At 37.7% G+C, this 18616-nt stretch overlaps 1 protein-coding gene across 1 annotated transcript; it reads left to right on the top strand.

The window, feature by feature from the left end:
* Positions 1 to 872: 872 nt before the first annotated feature.
* Positions 873 to 16508, top strand: LOC120522467 (adhesion G-protein coupled receptor G7-like; the record flags this gene model as incomplete). The annotated part of the gene is made up of 3 exons (XM_039743396.1): positions 873 to 995; positions 14630 to 14758; positions 16404 to 16508. Coding segments are annotated over exons 1-3 (346 nt in total), but the record flags the coding sequence as incomplete, so codon positions are not given.
* Positions 16509 to 18616: the final 2108 nt, after the last annotated feature.

Genomic DNA, 18616 nt, shown 5'->3' with positions numbered 1-18616 from the left:
TGTTGCCGTACACTCAAAGCAGAATACGTAACACTCTGGGTCATCTGTGGGAGCCATCTTCACCAGCACATCCCAACAAAGTGTGTGAACCCTATTCACCTAAATAACATCTACTTCAGTTTTGAAGGTCCGGAGAGAAGGAGACAAGGTCTTGGAGTCTTGGAGGAGAGGAGTGGAGGCAGCCTGAAGAAGCAAAGAGGAAGTGTGAGGCCTGGACTTTAGGGAGTCTTGGGGGTTGTGTGGCACTTTATTAATTGTAAATAGTTGTAAATAAACATGTGGTGGTGATTAATAACATGTCTACCTGTCTGTGCCCAGGGCTTAGTCCACACCACTTAAACCAATGTCTCTGGACCTGTGAGATGCAACATTGACCACCCTGATTCAAATTAGAACATTTTAAATATATAAGCTAGTTTATTTTTAAAAATCCTATCCCTTATTCAGATTAAGCGAGTGTTAGATTTCTGTGTTGTAGTTAATAAATGGGTATGATACATCTCAGCAACATATGTAGGGTTAACCTCTGCATATTTCAGATAAAAAACAGAAGTGGTGGATTCCCTAGTTCAACTTCCTTTTATTCAGTCATCCAATATTATTGAATTTGAGATGTCCTCTTTAATTACACTAGTTCAATCTGCATGTCACATTTATGACATTTATGATTTGTTATATTACTATAGTGATTACACATTTCAGCCCGATTTTACACTAACATATACAATATTATAGTAAATCAAACACATCATTACTCTTCAATATAGCAATTTTCATTATTGCTTAGCTATCAGCTTCCCATTAATGATACACTATGTTGCAGTTAATATATAACTTGGTGGAAGGGATATCAGCATTTCTAAAAGTGAAAATTCTGGTCAACATGTCTTCAGAATGCTCCTTCAGTAAGGTGTCCTATGTGATCTTTTTTGGACTTATACTAGCAGGTCTTTGGGCTGCTTTCATTTGGGTGATGCTGGGCAAACACCCACCAGGTAAAATATGACTTTAATTTATCAGGTTTTGGGTCAGCAGATGATTTTAAAGGGTGTTAATTAATTCAAATAGATATCAAGGTGAGGGAAAGGTGCAAGCTCTACTGACATATACAAAATGTCTCATGCCTTTGTGTTTTCATGTATTTTAATATATTCAGTGTAGATATTTTTATGATGAAAACAAATTGTTTATATTATGACAGTGGTATAATTTTAAAAACTTATTGTTAGTGCTTGTGTTACAGTCATTTAGAAATTCTGAAGTAAAATGCCTTTGTCTTGGTTTTAGTGGTCAGAACTCCTTTTTTAACACGTCTTGGCTCTCAGTTATATCCTTGTAGTATTTAAGGCAAGGCTTTTACAAGAGGACTCATATAGTCCAGGACCAGCCGCTTCATAATGTGAAATATTTTTGCCACTGGGATGTTGTCATTAGGTGAAGAGGTGCCTGCCTTCTTTGGAACTGAAACAATACAGGGTGTTTTCCACAACACCAGCCACCTGAGGCCTTAGTGACAGACTGAACAAGTAACACAGGATAGCAGAAAGGTTCTAAATAAATAAAATGTATTATTATTATTATTATTGAGAAAGTTAGCACAGGCCTTAAGAATTTATGAAATGACTCTATATGGTTCCACTGCTTTTCCTGTATATAGCCTCCTTAGTTGTTCCCTCACTTGGTCATCAGGGGACTCATGTATAAACGTGCATACGCACAAATGTTTCCATGTTCAGATTGCAATGTATAAAACCTAAACTTGCTGTAAAGCCACTCACAATTCCACAGTTTCTCATACCCTGTTGTACACAGGTTCTGTGCTTAGTTTTTCAGACTGGCGGCACCCAGCGTCAAAGCAGTGCTACTGTCCCAGTGTGGTTTATCTTTCTTGTTTAGATCCACATCCCTGACGCGGCTTTATAAATACACTGAAATTTACCGCATATTGTTTATTAGTTTAATGCATCTGATTGTAATTAACCTGTAACAATTTAATGGTCCACAGAATGGTCAAACTATTCTAAATACAATAGCTGCTTTAGCGTTGTTACTCTCAGTGCACTTTCTTCTTCTTTCAGCTGCTCCCATTAGGGGTTGCCACATCGGATCATCTTTTTCCATATTACTCTCATTGCACCACTTAGAGTATTTATATCACTGTATCTAAATGGGGAATCTCAGCTGTACAGCAGCTGACTGGAAAGAGAATTATCGGTATAGAGCTTCAACACACGCTGCCTCAGCCATGCTGTCTATTGAACTGCACTCATATGGCAAATGCTTCAGAGCCTTTCCTTGTGGCTCAGAAACAGTTTCATCCCCAGAACTACACATTCAATCAGTCCATCAAGTGCTCCTTGTAGAACTGTTTGTACTTATAAGTACAATCACCTCACTGTAAACTTGCGATACAGGTATAATATTGCACAACCTGAGCCACTTTATAAAGCGCGTATTTAAATATGATGACGATATCATTTTTAAGATGAAATGAAGCAAAATATGTTGGTTATATTATACAGATAAAATTTTAACTTCATTTAAATAATCTGTATTGTTAATAAATAAACATGTGAGGACACGGTGTCTTAGTGCTAGCAAGGAGCTGGCACCCCATTCACGGATTATTCCTGCCTCGCACTGTATTCTTGCTGGGGCTGGCATGGCACTGGAAGGATAGATGGATAGAATAATTAAACATATACTACGAAGATATTTCAATGTTCCTTAAAAGTTTTGAAGAATCAGCGTTCTAAGCTTACAGATGGCTTAATGTCTATTACAGAGATGATTGTGTGGCGATTGGGTATTTGGAGAAACAAAAGGAAGGACAAGAATTAGAGGTTAGTATGTCTGAAAGAGACAGTACTGCTGCAATAATTTATTTCATCGATGGTCGAGCCCAGCAAAGCAAGCAACTTGCGTGAGGCATGAACAATCACTGTGCCACCGTGTTCCCATGTTTAATAACATGCTTTAACTCCTATCATCATGAAAATGATATCAAGTATACATCTCAGTGTTTTAATTATTCAGAGAGCTGTAATATCACAAATGTAATGGATTCTGTGTCCTGTTGGAGGAAGAGAAAGCCGGTTTAAGAAGCACATAGTGATTTACACACATAGAGCACATAGAAAAGCAAATACAAAACAAAGCATTTAACGTGCTACTTTACTTACGATGTGATTTGAGAAACTAGTAAATTAAATTAAGATGAAGTTTATGATGTTCTACGTTAATGACAAAATAAACTATGTGATTAAAGTAGAAATTTTGGGAGTAAAGTTGACATTTTGTGCTTTTTTCCCCACTGTGTGCCTATTTTTGTTTCTCTGTACCCTAATAAGCTTTCATATGACACTCAGACAGTGGGCTACGATTCGCCTTTTCATGGCGACTTTGATATCTGACAACTCCTTTTTTATTTCGGGCAATGTGCAACTTTGTGAACTTGAGCTTTCGAGTTTCTCAGACACTCTATGTCACTCGATCAACTTCCTTTTGTTGTTTATACCACTGTTTAAACCAACAAATAGTACTTTTCCTTGCCTCCACTTGGTATTCGCTGAAATTCTTCTATTTCCCCCATGCTTTTGCCATTGCTTTTTCATAGAACACTGAGCTTAAGGGCTATTTATATTGATTTGGAGACGGGGCAGGACAGCAGGCGCGTGCACATGCGTTAATGTTCACGCTGACCGGGATTTATATAGCGGAAGAACTTGGAAGTTGGCGTTCGCACAAATTCATGCATCTGGATTTTTTGTGCGTAAGCACATTTCCGCTTTTGTGCTTACACAATATTATAGTATGAATTCTACACACGCCGTTATGCATGAGGCCCCAGGTATGGACAACCCATACTAATGATCAGAGATGGATTCATCACTGGCCATACTAAATGAAGTAACATGAGCTGATGCAGAAGGTATGGAGTGGGAGGGACTAATCATTGGAAGCAGGTGGTTGTGGAATGAGGAACTTCTTCTTTCGGTTAGGTGTTGCCACAGCGGATCATCTTGTTCCATATCCTTCTGTCCTCTGCATCTTGTTCTGTTACACCCATCACCTGCATGTCCTCTCTCATCACGTCCATAAACCTTCTCTTTGGCCTTCCTCTTTTCCTTTTGCCTGGCAGCTCTAGCATTAACATCTTCCTCCCAATATACTCAGCATCTCTCCACTGCACATTTCCAAACCAACGCAGTCTTAGCTGTCTGACTTTGTCTCCCAACTATCCAACTTGAGCTGACCCTCTAATGTACTCATCACCACCATGCTTTACAGTGCTGTTCTTTTGAAAAATTTCAATGTTTGACTTATGCTAAACATGGCAATTTGGTTTAATGGCCTCATCAGACCATAGGACCACCACCATGCTTCATGGTGGGAATGGTGCTCTTTTCATAATGTGCAGAGTAATTATAGAACCTTCTTCCAGCTATCTTCAGAATTTCTCATGTGTCAACATGTCATGTGAGTTTGTTTTTACTGTGACTTTCTCTTTGCCACTCTCCTATAAAGCTGTGAGTGGTGAAGTACCTGGGGCAGTCGTTGTATGCACTGTCTCTCCAATCTCCAAATCTTTCAATGCTTCCTAGGTCTCTTGATGGACTCTCTCACTAGTCATCTTCCTCCATGATCACTCAGTTTTATGGATGACCTGCCATAAGGTGAAGAGTTCATGGATTACCCTTTCTCTGTCACTAAAATCAATATCTTCTTTCTATACCCAGTAAATCCTTTGAATAGTTTTTACAATTGCTGGTACATTACAATGCAAACAAGATAATGATATAATTGGCAGAGTGGTAACCACAACAAAAATGTAGTCTACAAAACTAGAACAAGAAGTATGAGGAACATAAAAAACCCCTGACATTAATAAAACAATGCAATATGCAAATAAAGAGAACAATACAATGTGAATCTATACTTTACTAAAGCAGAAATTGGTTTATTTGCTAAAATTAATGAAGTAAGAGCAGCTCGAAAAAGCAAGAGATTTTGGCCATATGCCTAACTTGTACAAAGATTAATTTCCCTGCTTTCAAAATATAAAGTCCCATACTGAGTCTACCTGGGTGGCATTTGCATTTTTCTCTGTGTCTGTGTGGGTTTGTCTGCTGGTACTCTGATTTCTCCCTACATTCCCAGTGAGCATCTCTGAAGTGGTCCACTATGCATAAACCCATACCTTGCAATGAAGTAGTGTCCTGTCCAGGGCCATGCCCCATCTCTCCTAACTGGCTCTTGAGGACCATGATTCGGGAACATGATCTTGAAAATGGAAGGATTAATAACAGCTTTTAAATTAGATTATTACTCTTCGGGATCACTTATTTTAAATTTGACTTCTTCACTAGAGGCTAGATTTCAGAAAATTAAAAAAAAAATACTGACTCCAAAAATAAAAATTTTATATTAATAAAAGAGAATGTTAGTAGATATTTTAATATCTGTATATTGTAAAGGTAGTCTGATATTTTGCTTGTTTTGATGAACCTCAAATGCTGCTCAAATAGAAATGTGTGACCCACAATGCTGCCATTTATGATGGTACAGATTTGCACCAGCCAGAAAAATAATCAAGACTCAATTGCTATGAAATAGATTGTGGAAGTTTCAGAAATAACATTTAAAATGGGTGTAAATATAATGAAAATAATTTAAAAAAGGACATTAACCTGGGAGGACCTTCTTGCTAATTTAGCTCACTATTGAAGATAACAGTTTCAGTAAACTATTTGAGTAATCATACAATATCAGTGTTGAATCTCTACCCTGTCACAACTTCTGGTGTTCCTTTATATGAACCCTTACCTTTCAGTTAGTTATTTTTTTTTATTTTATTTGAAGAAAATAACATTGCATACAATCAAGTCGAACTTGTACAACAAGCTACTTCATAAAATTAGGAAAAACAAAAATGAAAAAAAAAAAATTAGAATGCTAAAAAAGGAAGAACAAAGCAGAATTCAACCCCCACCAGAGAGAAAGCGAAGAGAGCCAACAGCATGGGCAAAAATTGTTAGAAGAAGAAAAACAGTAAAAAACAAAGAAGATAAATCCCCAATATAAATGCCTATTCTAAACTTGTATTAATTAAATCTTACCATATTTTGATGAGGTTTTGAAAAGATCATCAAGCTGAGAATTTGATTTTTTCCTATTTCAAATACAGTCAACCCTCGTTTATCGCGGTTAATCTGTTCCAGACTCTGCCGCGATAAATGAATTTCCTAAGTAGGATTCTTTATTTATAAATCGAATATTTTCGCAGTTAGAGCATAGAAAACCTGTTTACGACCTTCTAAATACAGTAATCCCTCCTCGATCGCGGGGGTTGCGTTCCAGACCCCCCCGCGATAGGTGAAAATCCGCGAAGTAGAAACCATATGTTTGTATGGTTATTTTTATATATTTTAAGCCCTTATAACTCTCCCACGCTGTTAACATTATTAGAGCCCTCTAGACATGAAATAACACCCTTTAGTCAAACGTTTAAACTGTGCTTCATTACAAGACAGAGATGGCAGTTCTTTCTCACAATTAAAAGAATGCAAACATATCTTATCTTCAAAGGAGCACCGTGAAGAGCAGATAATGTCAGAGAGAGCGCTCGCTAAGAAAAGCAAACAATCAAAAAATCAATACGTGCTTTTAAGTATACAGAAGCACCGCGATAAAGCGCCATTTTGTAGAGGAGCGTCCTATCTTCTAGGCAAATAGCCACTGTGTAAACAGCCCCCTCTGCTCACACCCCCTCCGTCAGGCAGAGAGAGTGAGAGAGACAGAGAGAAACAAACAAAATAAGCGCCACGCTTATAGCATTGAGGAGTTTTAGTTAATATGTAATACATGCTCTGATTGGGTAGCTTCTAAGCCATCCGCCAATAGCGTCCCTTGTATGAAATCAACTGGGCAATCAAACTGAGGAAGCATGTAACCTAAATTAAAAGACCCATTGTCCGTAGAAAGCGAAACCAGCGAAAAATCCATGATATATATTTAGATGTGCTTACATTTAAAATCCAGCGATAGAGTGAAGCCGAAAATCGAAGCGCGATATAGCGAGGGATTACTGTAGTATAGAATAACAGTTCCCCACTGACATATATACAGTAAAACGTGAATTGTGTTTCTTGCAGTTAAGCAAGATAACCAATTACAATCAATTTGTCCCCCACTCTAAGGCCATCTGGAAGTACACCAGACACAGTTGTTAATGGGTTAGGAGGGATTGTGACACCAAGGATGTCTGAGAGGCATTCCAAATGATATTAATTTGATGTACAATGATAACATGCGGCCTAGTGAGGCTGGAGCTTGATTGCAATGTTCACAGGGTGTATCTTGTCCTGGATACATTTTGGACAATTTTAAAAATAGATTATTATGATTTATGAGAGATTTTAAGTTGATTTATCAAATGCTTTGTGCATATAGAGCTAAAGTGTGTTCTATGCCTGGCTGCCTTCCACTCCTTTTCTGAGATATTTATTGAAAGATCCTTAACCTACCATACTCTAGGATCTTTGAAAGAAAAGGACTTTTAGATGTTCTTATATATAGTTGAGATGCTATCCGAGTTTTCAAGACTGATCAGTATTTCTTCTGGAACAAAATGGGTGGTGGTTGTGGTGAGGGGGGGGGGGTTGTCTGGCAAATTGGGTAGGTTCCTTATAGCAAAACTTCTGATTTTTCTGACTCCTCTTTGTTTTTGTCTTTTCAATTTTTTCTTCAGAGGATTCAGAGTGTAAGCCAGGATCCAGCCCTGAATGAGACAACAGTTAATTTCAGTAACCATTCACACACACATACATACACATACTCTCACTAATACAATAACACACATTTCATACAAGAGATTTTGCAATATATGTCTGGCAAATTGATGTTTTCAGGCATGGCATGTTTTCAGTTATTATAATTAATTACTAAAAACATGCTAAGCAATTAAAAAGATACTCATCCATCCATTTTTTTACATACTTTTCACTGGATAGTAGAGATGCACTGATGTATCAACTCACACTCTGCTAACATAGCACTTTTGTGGTTTTTCTCAAAACCTTGCCCGAGCCGTATATCTTTATGCACAACGTAAGAAAATGGTATAACAGTATGCTTTTCAGAATCATTTTGGCAAAGTCATTTAGGACACATGAAAGTATATGGCTCATAGAATATTTGGTATTCTAGACTTATATCAGATGTCTAATTGAAAGATAATATCCACAACTGCACACATATTGAGATGAGAAGAGACTTGTTTTTTTTTTCTTATCCTGAGTGCTACATACCCATGTAGGAATCTCCAGTACCAGCTGGTAATGGTTAATGGGACTCTCTCATAAAAGCTACCTTTGGTATGTGTAATATTTAAATGTTTACTTGCCAGGATAACTGGAATGGAAAGGCTTCCTGTTTGGATGGTTGGCAGTTTTGTATGGGGGAATAGCCAGAGCATGGCAAACAGCCTTCCACTACCCCTCATTTTCTCTGGCCTTCCACCTGGGATGGCCTCCTGACAAGTACAAGGAATGTCACAGCTCCCTTCATGACAATCTATTATACTGGGTGGAGTGGTGGCTCTGAGGCTAAGGATCTGCACTGGGCTCCCAAAGGTTGACGGTTCAAATCCCCATCATTGCCAAAGAGATGCTACCTTGAGCAAGGCCCTTAACTTTCAATTGCTCCAGGGCCTCTGTACAATCGCTGACCCTGCACTCTCACCCCATGGGGTGTGTGAAAAGATGCATTTCACTGCATGTTGTCCTGTATAACTATGTATGTGACAAATAAATAAAAAATATATATATTATTACTGGCCTTCAGGCCAGGTAAGGAAGCAAGGATCTATCTTGGTTGGGACACCAATCCATCCATTACAATATATTTATGATGTAAGGTACTGTAGCTCTATTCACTTATTGTGGTGCCAAAGGGTGTAGACATGTTGTATGTATGACAGGGGCTTGGCGTCCTTACCTAGCCGGGACACCCCTGCACACTATATTCAGGGGGAACAGCCATGGACGTTGCAATACCTCCCCCTGAATGCTAGTTGGCCACCTCCCTGGGGTGGAACAGTGTCTCGGTTTCCCGCAGGGCATCCTGGGAATTGGAGTTGGATGCAGCCTTGTTGGGTCCCGCAGGTACCGCCAGGGGGCGCTGTATTTGGGACTCCTGAGCTAATTCATCATACCCGGAAGTGCAGCCGGAAATCAGGGATCAAGCACCTGGAGCACTTCCGGGTGAACTATAAAGGGAGCCAGCGACAACCACTCAGAGACCAGAGTTGGGTGGAAGGAGGACGAAGCTTGGTGAGGAGTGGTGGAGTGAGAAAAAGGGGAGAAGAAAGTGTTTATTGTGTGCTTGGGACTGTGTTGGGCTAGTGGGACACGGGGAAAACGTGTCTCACAGCTGAAGAAAAATAAAAATTTATTTAATTTTACATGTGCCTCCCGTGTCTAATCTGTGTTGGGTCGGGTGCTATATACCGTCTTTCTTACATATGTTAATCAGCACATTCAAGTAAGAATTTCACTGTACTCTGTATATGTGACAAGGATAACTCTATGAAATTATATACATACATAGTACTGTGCAAAGGTCTTGCTTACATGTAAAAATTATTTAAAGCAAAGATTCGTTTTAAAAACAATGAAATTTATAGTTTCTAAATCTTAAAAAATGCATTATAAACAGTAGCAAACAGTAAAAAAAACTAAATCAAATCTATAGTTTCCTTCCAACTATATCAGTTTTCTTAGGTAAGTTTTGCAGTTTTATGAGTAAATCCTTTGCTAGTTTGTTTAAAACATTTTGGAGAACTCAACTACAGAGTTGCAGACATTAGCCATCTCGCTTGTTTTTGGTCATCAGGTATTCCCAGACAGCCTCAAACATGTTGAGATCAGACCATTTCTTCCATAACCCTTTTTTTCTTCTTTTTGTTGAAAATAGATCTTTATTACTTTGTCCATGTGTTTTGAATTATTGATCCTGCTGCTGAATAAAGTGGGGAGCAATTAGGTGTGTCTCTGATATTGCATTATGGAGAAGAATCTGCTTGCATTTCCCAGCATTGAGAATTCCATCCATTCTAACAAGATCACCAACTCCATTTACAGACACGCAGGCAGAAATCTGCAGGGAATTTCCATCATGCTTCACTATTGACTGCAGGAACTCATTAAAGTAACACTCTCCAGGCCTTCTGTGGACCAACTACCTCCTGTCTGAGCCAAAAATTTCAAATTAGGACTCCTCAGTTCAGAGCACTTGCTTCATTTGTTCAGCACCCCATTTTTGTGCACAGCAGAGTCTCTTGGCTTGGTTTCCATTTCATAAGAATATTTTTTTTTGGCACAAATTCTTCCATGAAGACTACTTCTGCCAAGTCTTTTTCAGTCTGTGGATGGGTGTACTTGGGATCCAATGGTTTCTGTGAGTGCAGAGCTGGTAAAAGTAGTAGACATCTTTTAATTGTAAATGGCCGTCAGTTTGATGTATCTCCTGTCTGCAGTACTCAGTTTCCATGGCCAGTCGCTGTGTTTCTACTCACCAACCTTGCCGATTTACTTGTGCTTCTTCAGAAGACTGTGACACACCTGTCTACATTTTTTATAAACTTTAAAGATACCTTATATGTTCTTGCAACTTACAATAGGGTTAAATGATACAAGGGACTATAAATGAAAGAAAAAATCTTACAACTTAACAAATACATTCGCTTTGAAGCACCAAAGGTTTAATTTAAGAAAATATACTTGTTGCATTTATGACCATCATTGTGATAGTGAAAGGGAGTTAGCAATAATTATTTTATTATGGATTCTTACGACTATTTTTGTTGCGGTATGAGAGAATACATTGCCTTTTTGATTGTTTTCTCATAGCGTCTGTTGTAGGTGGAGTTATTTCAACCCGATAAACACCTAGTCCACTAAAGTACTAAGGAAAGCCAAAAATAATTTAATAGAAACCCAAATCATAGCAGATCCAGAGTAACAGTCATGTGAAAGCGTAGGTTGACCCCATAAAATGTGTTTTTTTTACATATGTGGACATATTAAGAGTTGATCTTCATTTAAACAGTACCTATACATTTCAATTCTGTAGTCCGTTGTTAAATTTAAATAACTATACACATGTGGAAAATATAAGTACACCCCTCTATTTGTCACCACCTAAAATATCTAAAGATAGAATCAGGTACACCAGATCACGTTTAAATGCTTTTAGAGATAATTTTAGAGATCATCTTGCCTGAACTTCTCTTATTTAAAGCCCAGACACTTATTTTGGTTTGTTCTTTGTTGCTGGAGTACAGTATTTGTTATCACCATGCCTAGATTGAAATAGTTGTCTAAGGCGGATATGAGACTGGGTAGGGATTTTAAAAGATCTCCAGACAATTGGAAATCAACCACTCCACTGTCTGGGAGATCATCTACAAGTGGAGAAGATTTCAAATAACTGGCAACTGGTCCAGGCCAGGTTGCCCCAGCAACTTTAGCCCAAGAACAGAATGCAAAATAGTGCAAGAAGTCTAAAAAAATACAGGACTTTATCATGAGACATACAGGTAGCTCCTGCCACTGTTGAAGTCAAAGTGCAGGTGTCTACCATTAGAAAGAAGTGGCACCAATTTTTATGCTAGGAGGAAACATTTGTTCTCCAGAAGGAACATTAGGGCACAGACTATAATTTGTCCATGAGCACCTAGGCAAAGCCCAGGACATCTTGACATTTTTTCTATGAACAGATAAGTCAAAAATAGAGTTATATGGCCACAGTACCAGAAGACATGTTTGGCAAAAATCAAAAACAGCATTTGGTCAGAAGAACCTAATACATAAAAGCATAGTGGTGGAAATGTTTTCATTTGGGGCTGCTTTGCTGCATTGAGGCCTGGACATCTCACCATCAGAGATTCCACTATGAATTCTTCATTATATATTGGAAGGTACATGAAGATAATGTGAAAAAACTGAACATCAACTGAAAATGGACATTACAACATCACGATGACCCCAAGCATGCCAGTAAATCCACCAAGGAATGGCTGAATAAAAGAAATGGAGGGTTCTGGAATGGCCAAGTCAAAGCTTGGATCTCATTCCCATTGAGCAAAAGAATATTAAGAAGTGACATGATTGAAGTGTTTAAAATTATGAAGGGAGTAAGTACAGTGGATCGAGACTGGTATTTTAAAATAAGTTTATCAAGAACACGGGGACACAGTTGGAAACTTGTTAAGGGTAAATTTCACACAAACAGTAGTTTTTCTTTACACAGAGAACCATAGACACTTGGAATAAGCTACCAAGTAGCGTGATAGACAGTAAGAAGTAAGAATGTTTTTTTAGAATAATTAAGTGGATAGGGCTGGTGAGCTTTGTTGGGCTGAATGGCCTGTTCTAGTGTAGAATGTTCTGTTCTAATGTTCTAATGAGATGCTGTGGGGGGATTTGATATGAGCTGTACATGTAAGACACCCCTCACACATCTCACAGCTAAAAGAATTCTGCATGGAGTATTGAGAAAAAATTGTTCTCTGTCGATGCTAGAGGCTTCTAGATGGTTATAGGAGGCTACTTGAGGTTGTTTCTGCTAAATGGGGCAATGGTAGCTATTAGGGACAAGGGTCATAGAATTGACAAATCTGTTCGTTTTCATTGAATAAATTATTGTTGTCATGTTTTTTCTCTTATAGCTCCATTATCTAAAGCTGCTGTTTAAATGAAGACTGTTTAATGAATGAGATCCAGTTCTTAATATTAGCGCTGGTTGTGCCTTTAATCCTCAATGCACAGAGCTTCAGGATTATCACATTTTAAAAGAGTAAAAAAAACAGTTAGTATCCTATAGCTGCCTGTGATGTTAGAAGGAATGTGGAAGCTCCAACTTTCAATTAGACCCACTGCATCTAATCTTCTAGGACGGTGCATCAAAATAATATTGAACTACTTTAACACATTTATGTTTGATAGAATGCCCAGTGGGGGCGGGTGGTCTTTTGGCCTTGGAACCCCTGCAGGTTTGTTTTCAGCAGCATCTCACTGGCTGGGGTTTTTACTTTCTTGTCCTTCTTGGCCATGTGACTATAGCATTGAGCTTAACATCATAACCATTAGAAGCTTAAAATCCTAGTTTATTTAAGAGCAGCTAAATCCATGCTTAAAGGCTCAACCATTTCTAGTTTTTGTTTATCTGTATTGCATAAGTTTATATTTTTTTATTGTTTGTATCAATTTATTACTAGCCAACATACCTGTCAGTAATAATTGGAAAAATGTTTGCTATCTCTTGCCAAATGGCATGTACCTTCACCACCCTTCCTTTGTAGTTGCATGTGTGAAAGTCCTTTCATCGACACTCCCTCTCTCGAGCATGTTCCTGTAAAGCCTGTTTCTTATACTCTGTCATTGTTTTCAAAGCACCTTTCTCACCTCCTGTTTGGTTTTATACTTACCATCTTGTAAGCTGACTCGTTCAGCATGACTTATATGCTTTTGTAATCCTTGTGCATCTCACACTCGTGCTTCCTCTTTCATCGTGTTACCAAAGCCAAACTGTCCAATTAGATTTTTCAGAGGGTCTGGATACAGAGACCTTAGTGTTTTATTATCTAGTAGATCTTTATATTTTACTTTTTATTTTTAATTGTAATTTTTTGCTTTAACTTATTGTAAAGCACTTTGAGCTACATGTTCTGTATGTAAATGTGTGAAACAAATGCATGTTGTTGTTTCAAACAAGAAGCCAGTGCAAGTTTGGCAACAATGGAACTTGACTGAAAGATTCCTATGCTGGAGAAGGATAAAACAGAGAGCAGTGAACCCTACTAAATTAATATTAGGGAGAAAAAGAATATTAGTAGAAGAAATCAATGACAGAGAATGTTAAAGACAAATGATCAAAAGGGAGATATACAGTAGAAGCATGCAGAGGAATCTACAGTGAGCATTTAGAGAGATTAATGGGTTTTCTCATAGATATGAAATATAAGTGATGGGCAAACTTAATTTGTGTATGCTGGTGATTGGGATTTTTGGACAAAATGGTGTTATTTAAATAAAAATATTTTCACAGTATAAATTGAGTTTGTCCTAGAGAATGATCTCACCTGAAATTAGAGGAATTAAATGTGAGGAAATAGAGGACCTATTCAGTGTCTGATTCATCATTTATTAAACTCATCCAGACTGGGCAGAAGAAATAAGTCTAGTTTTATAAATCTAAGTCTGTTTGAGAATCTACCTTGTCTGACTGGTCATCGATCACAGTCAAGTGCTTAATGTTAGGTCTCTTAGGAAGGGTCTAATCTCAGACCAACTGTTAATGAAGAGAAAGGGAAAGCATGGAACTTACAAACTTTATGCATGGGACAATATTCATGTAAAAAATAGCCAACTGAGAACAATGTAGTTATTGTTAAGAGATTCTTTAACATTATCACAGACACTGTGTTACTTACAGATGATAATATTCTGCATCTGGTTAGAAAAAACAATGAGATATTTCAGAATTAATTTCATTCAATATTATTGAAATATTGATTCATTTGAGAAAAGAGACATAATGGTTTTTGATAATCTCTGTTTTGTGACAGTGATTCCACCACCTTCAAGTGCTCCATCAATTCCAACACCTACCCACTGCCCCTGCCTTAACAATGGAATTTGTCAGAATGGAGTTTGTTTCTGTACAGATGAGTGGAAAGGAGAGGTTTGTGAGATTGGTAAGCCTTATCTGCTCTTCAAAATTGATTTTTCTATTTATACACAGTGCACTACAAATGTTAATGTTGAAGTCTATGTTGATTATTTACATTTCAACCCATCTTAGTCAGGAAGCACAGCTAGTTTAAGTATAAAGAATAATCAATCTTAACTCGTTCTGAAATTTTCCAAAACATTCTTGGACTCCTAAAGCATTCAGACTCCTTCCTAATATGAAAAACAACATTTCTAATTAATTTGTGCCTAAAGGGATTTCTGCCTCCTGTATTTAACAATAAATTGTCTGACAGGCTAACCACTGCACTGCTGCAAGTATACCCCCTCCCATTGTGATTTAAACACAGGACATAGAGGCTACTGCCAAAAAAGGACACCAAAGGACATAAACATTTGTCTGAGGATGACTGTGAGGGGTGACATCTCTCTTACACAGCTGCAGCCATACAGCTTGCAACAGACTCGCTCACTTGAACCCTGCCACAGTTCTGTGTGACAACATATAAGCTTCATTTCATAGAATGATATTTCAATTTTACCATAAACTGGACACTTCTTAAGTAATATTATACTGTTTTTATGAGCCCCAGCCAAGCCCTGATTTCAGTCCATGTAAAAAGTGTATTTCAGCTGAGACTAGGGGGAGTTGGGGGCCGCTGATGCTGGTTCACCCTAAAAAGAAGCTTTCAATGGGGTCTGTCATTATTTCTATAATTGGCATAGATAAGACACATAAGGAGAGGTCCAATGAAGTCCAGAAAGAGATGGATACATGAAAAATGAATATTTGTACGACAAAAACCTCTATGACATCCACTCCCACCTGCAGTACCTCTTATATCCTAGAACAGTGATTCCCAACTGGGATACTAAGCAATGAAGCACAGTGGAAGAGCTTTGTCACCCAATAACACCATCACAGCATTTCAAAAACAGATGAACCACACAGTTAAAATTGCAGCGCTACTGTCAGTATCACCCGCAGGAGAGATGGGCTACATGTAAGCAGCCGGTGTTACATCCAAATCAGTCACCCTTGTGCCCCCCTGGCAAAAATTTCAATCAAACCTCAAAAAATCAGTGATGTTTCAAGATTAAGGCTTGCACAGAAATTGATTTTAGACCTCACCCATCTTTACATATCATTGCAATGTCCAGAGAACACCCCTCACTCAACTTTGGTGAATCACGACACAGCCTTCCTCTTTGTCGCAACATCCTGAAATGCCATCTAGCACCCCTTGGCAGGCTGGGAACCTGCTCTAGAGCAACATTATAATTATAACAACCTGGTTATTGGTAGTATGTGGTTGTTTCAGTATATTCAAAATGTAAATAGAACATTCATAACTCTTTCAGTTAGTCCAACTACATCCACATACCCATCTAGGCCTACTTTGCCCTACTCCAAGTTTTTCACTGCTCTTTTTCTGAAATTGATAGAACCCAGCCACCAAGTTATAGTTTGAATATATAGTAATATTTTATTGCTTAATACTGAAGGCAAATTACTGTTTTACTAAGGATAGGTGACACATGAACATTCTGCTTAATTTCACATCATGTAACAATATGAATATTTTATTTACATCTAAAACTAAGCCCTAACCCATGCTTTTTTAATTCTTCTTCTTCATCATCCTGAAGCAAACTTCTGTAATAGTAGCACCAGTGTGTCCCTCACATTTGACAGGATACTGATTGGCTATTCAGGCTACTCCAAGGAGGAATGCGAGGAAAACACTGCAAATGGTAAGCACACTCATTAGACTCTCCTACTGTATTAACAAATTCAAAAGGCCTATACAGGAGCTGTCAGCCTTCCAGAATGTAACCCCATTGGCAATGTTCAGGTACTGCTATCCAGAGTTGTTAACTACATAGGCTTTACCCCCAATGATCCTAAGCTCAATTACGTGAATACAACAATGAATTGATGGCTAAATGTTTTTATTGTAATTATGTCCAGCAGCAAGGGAGTAGCTCCACAAACGGACCTGGTTTACTATTGGGGAATGTACCATGAAATGTTAGCTGTGCTTACAGAAAGCTGACAAAATATCAATAACAAAACTCAATGTAGATACAAATGAGTGATGATGTGCAATAGGAGATCAAGTGATATTCTGTTCCCAGTAAACCTAAACAAGTAAAAAATAAATAAAATGGATATTTTAAAAAGGTATTATAAACCAGGTTTCCGAACTGTGAAAAAAGTTGGCAGTACTAATAAAGGCCATTACATTTGAACTCTATAGAGAAATTCTAAATACAATATGAACGTGAGGGAAATCAACATTGACTGTTGGACTCTCAACTTCAGGAGGCACTAAAATTATATTTAGTATTAATCTGATAGATAGATAGATAGATAGATAGATAGATAGATAGATAGATAGATAGATAGATAGATAGATAGATAGATAGATAGATTCAAGATTATTTATTTGTCACATGCAAATAAAGTAGATAGACAGACATACTTAACACTATAGTCTAAACACACACCAGAAAGACTAAAAAGGAAGGAAATTAAAAAGAAATAAAAACTTCTGCTTTGGCATTTGCATTCACAGTGAGGCATTATAGAAGTGGTGTAAAGCTGTTGGTATAAAAGAGCCCCATCTTACCAAAAGCACAAAAATATCATCTGACATTGATAGGATTCTTCTTTTTTATTTTTTGCTGGAAAAAAGGAATGTGTTTGGCTGCCAAGAGCATGCTTCTTAAAATACTAGGCGAAGCCAGGGCTGCAGAAATTGATCTATGAGAAAATATCGAATTGACTTCAATTTATTTTTGTATAGCATTCTTCACTGAGTACAGGCTCAGAATGCTGTGACAAGTTCACAGGTAAAATACATTTACAGTTTTTACAAATTATTAATTACATAAAGACACAGGTTACTTTAAATACACAGCAAAACAAAGTCATTCCAAACTGTTAACAGAAATGGATCCCAACAATATCTAATTCACATTATCTTCTAAATGACCAGTTGACAATGGAAGACAGGAAAATAAAAACTCATTCTTGGGGAAAATCAGCCTCTGGATGGTTCACGGTTAGTAATAACAGATAATAATGTCAGATTCAGTTGTCCTGGAGACCTCAGACAACTGGCATCCCACCTCTTCATCAGCATCCTATAGTAGAGTCTATGCTAGGCTGTGTGATCTGATGATACAATTCTTTCCATCCATTGATTCCAAGGGTCTCAGAAGCCTTTCTATAAACCCAAAAACAGTTTAGAAATAGAACGGCAACACCAAATGCCACACCAGTGTTGTTTCAGCCAGGGTCCCACAAGGTGCTGGGTTTCAAATTCCTGTTTTATGTTGTTTTTGTTTTAATATTCTTACTTTTATTTTAAATGTTTGCATTAATGTGTGTTTTTTTTTATCTTGTGTACAATTTTATTTCAATGAATCCATGCCCATGTTACCATGTTCCTTATGTTTTGTGAGCAGTTCTCCAAGAGGCAGAGCCACCTGTCCATCACTGTCAAGGGACTGCCCTCATCCCTATACCTGTAAAGGTTGAGAGAGTGCACAGTCCTTTGCAGTTCATTTGAATTCAATTGGTGGTTTTGGTATGTTTTTCTGATTAATTGTGCTTTTGTGATTTTTGTGATTTTGTGACCTTCATGGTCTTTTTTTGACCATTCTTTCTGGATTTGTGGTTTATGGGACTTGTTTGCCTTTGCTTATTTCAAGCTTTGCCTATTATGCTCTTCAGATCTTCTTTGATTAAGAGCATTTTTTGATTAAAAATCTGTTTTTACATTTTTTTTTTGTTTTCCCGGTGTTGCACAAGGCAAAGGGTGATAGTTCCTTCCTCTTGTGGGTGTCTGCTACAG

This window comes from Polypterus senegalus, unplaced genomic scaffold (genome assembly GCF_016835505.1).
Source record: "Polypterus senegalus isolate Bchr_013 unplaced genomic scaffold, ASM1683550v1 scaffold_4462, whole genome shotgun sequence".
NCBI lineage: Eukaryota > Metazoa > Chordata > Cladistia > Polypteriformes > Polypteridae > Polypterus > Polypterus senegalus.
The sequence above is the reverse complement of the archived record's forward strand: the minus strand, read 5'-3'. Positions and strand labels throughout refer to the sequence as shown.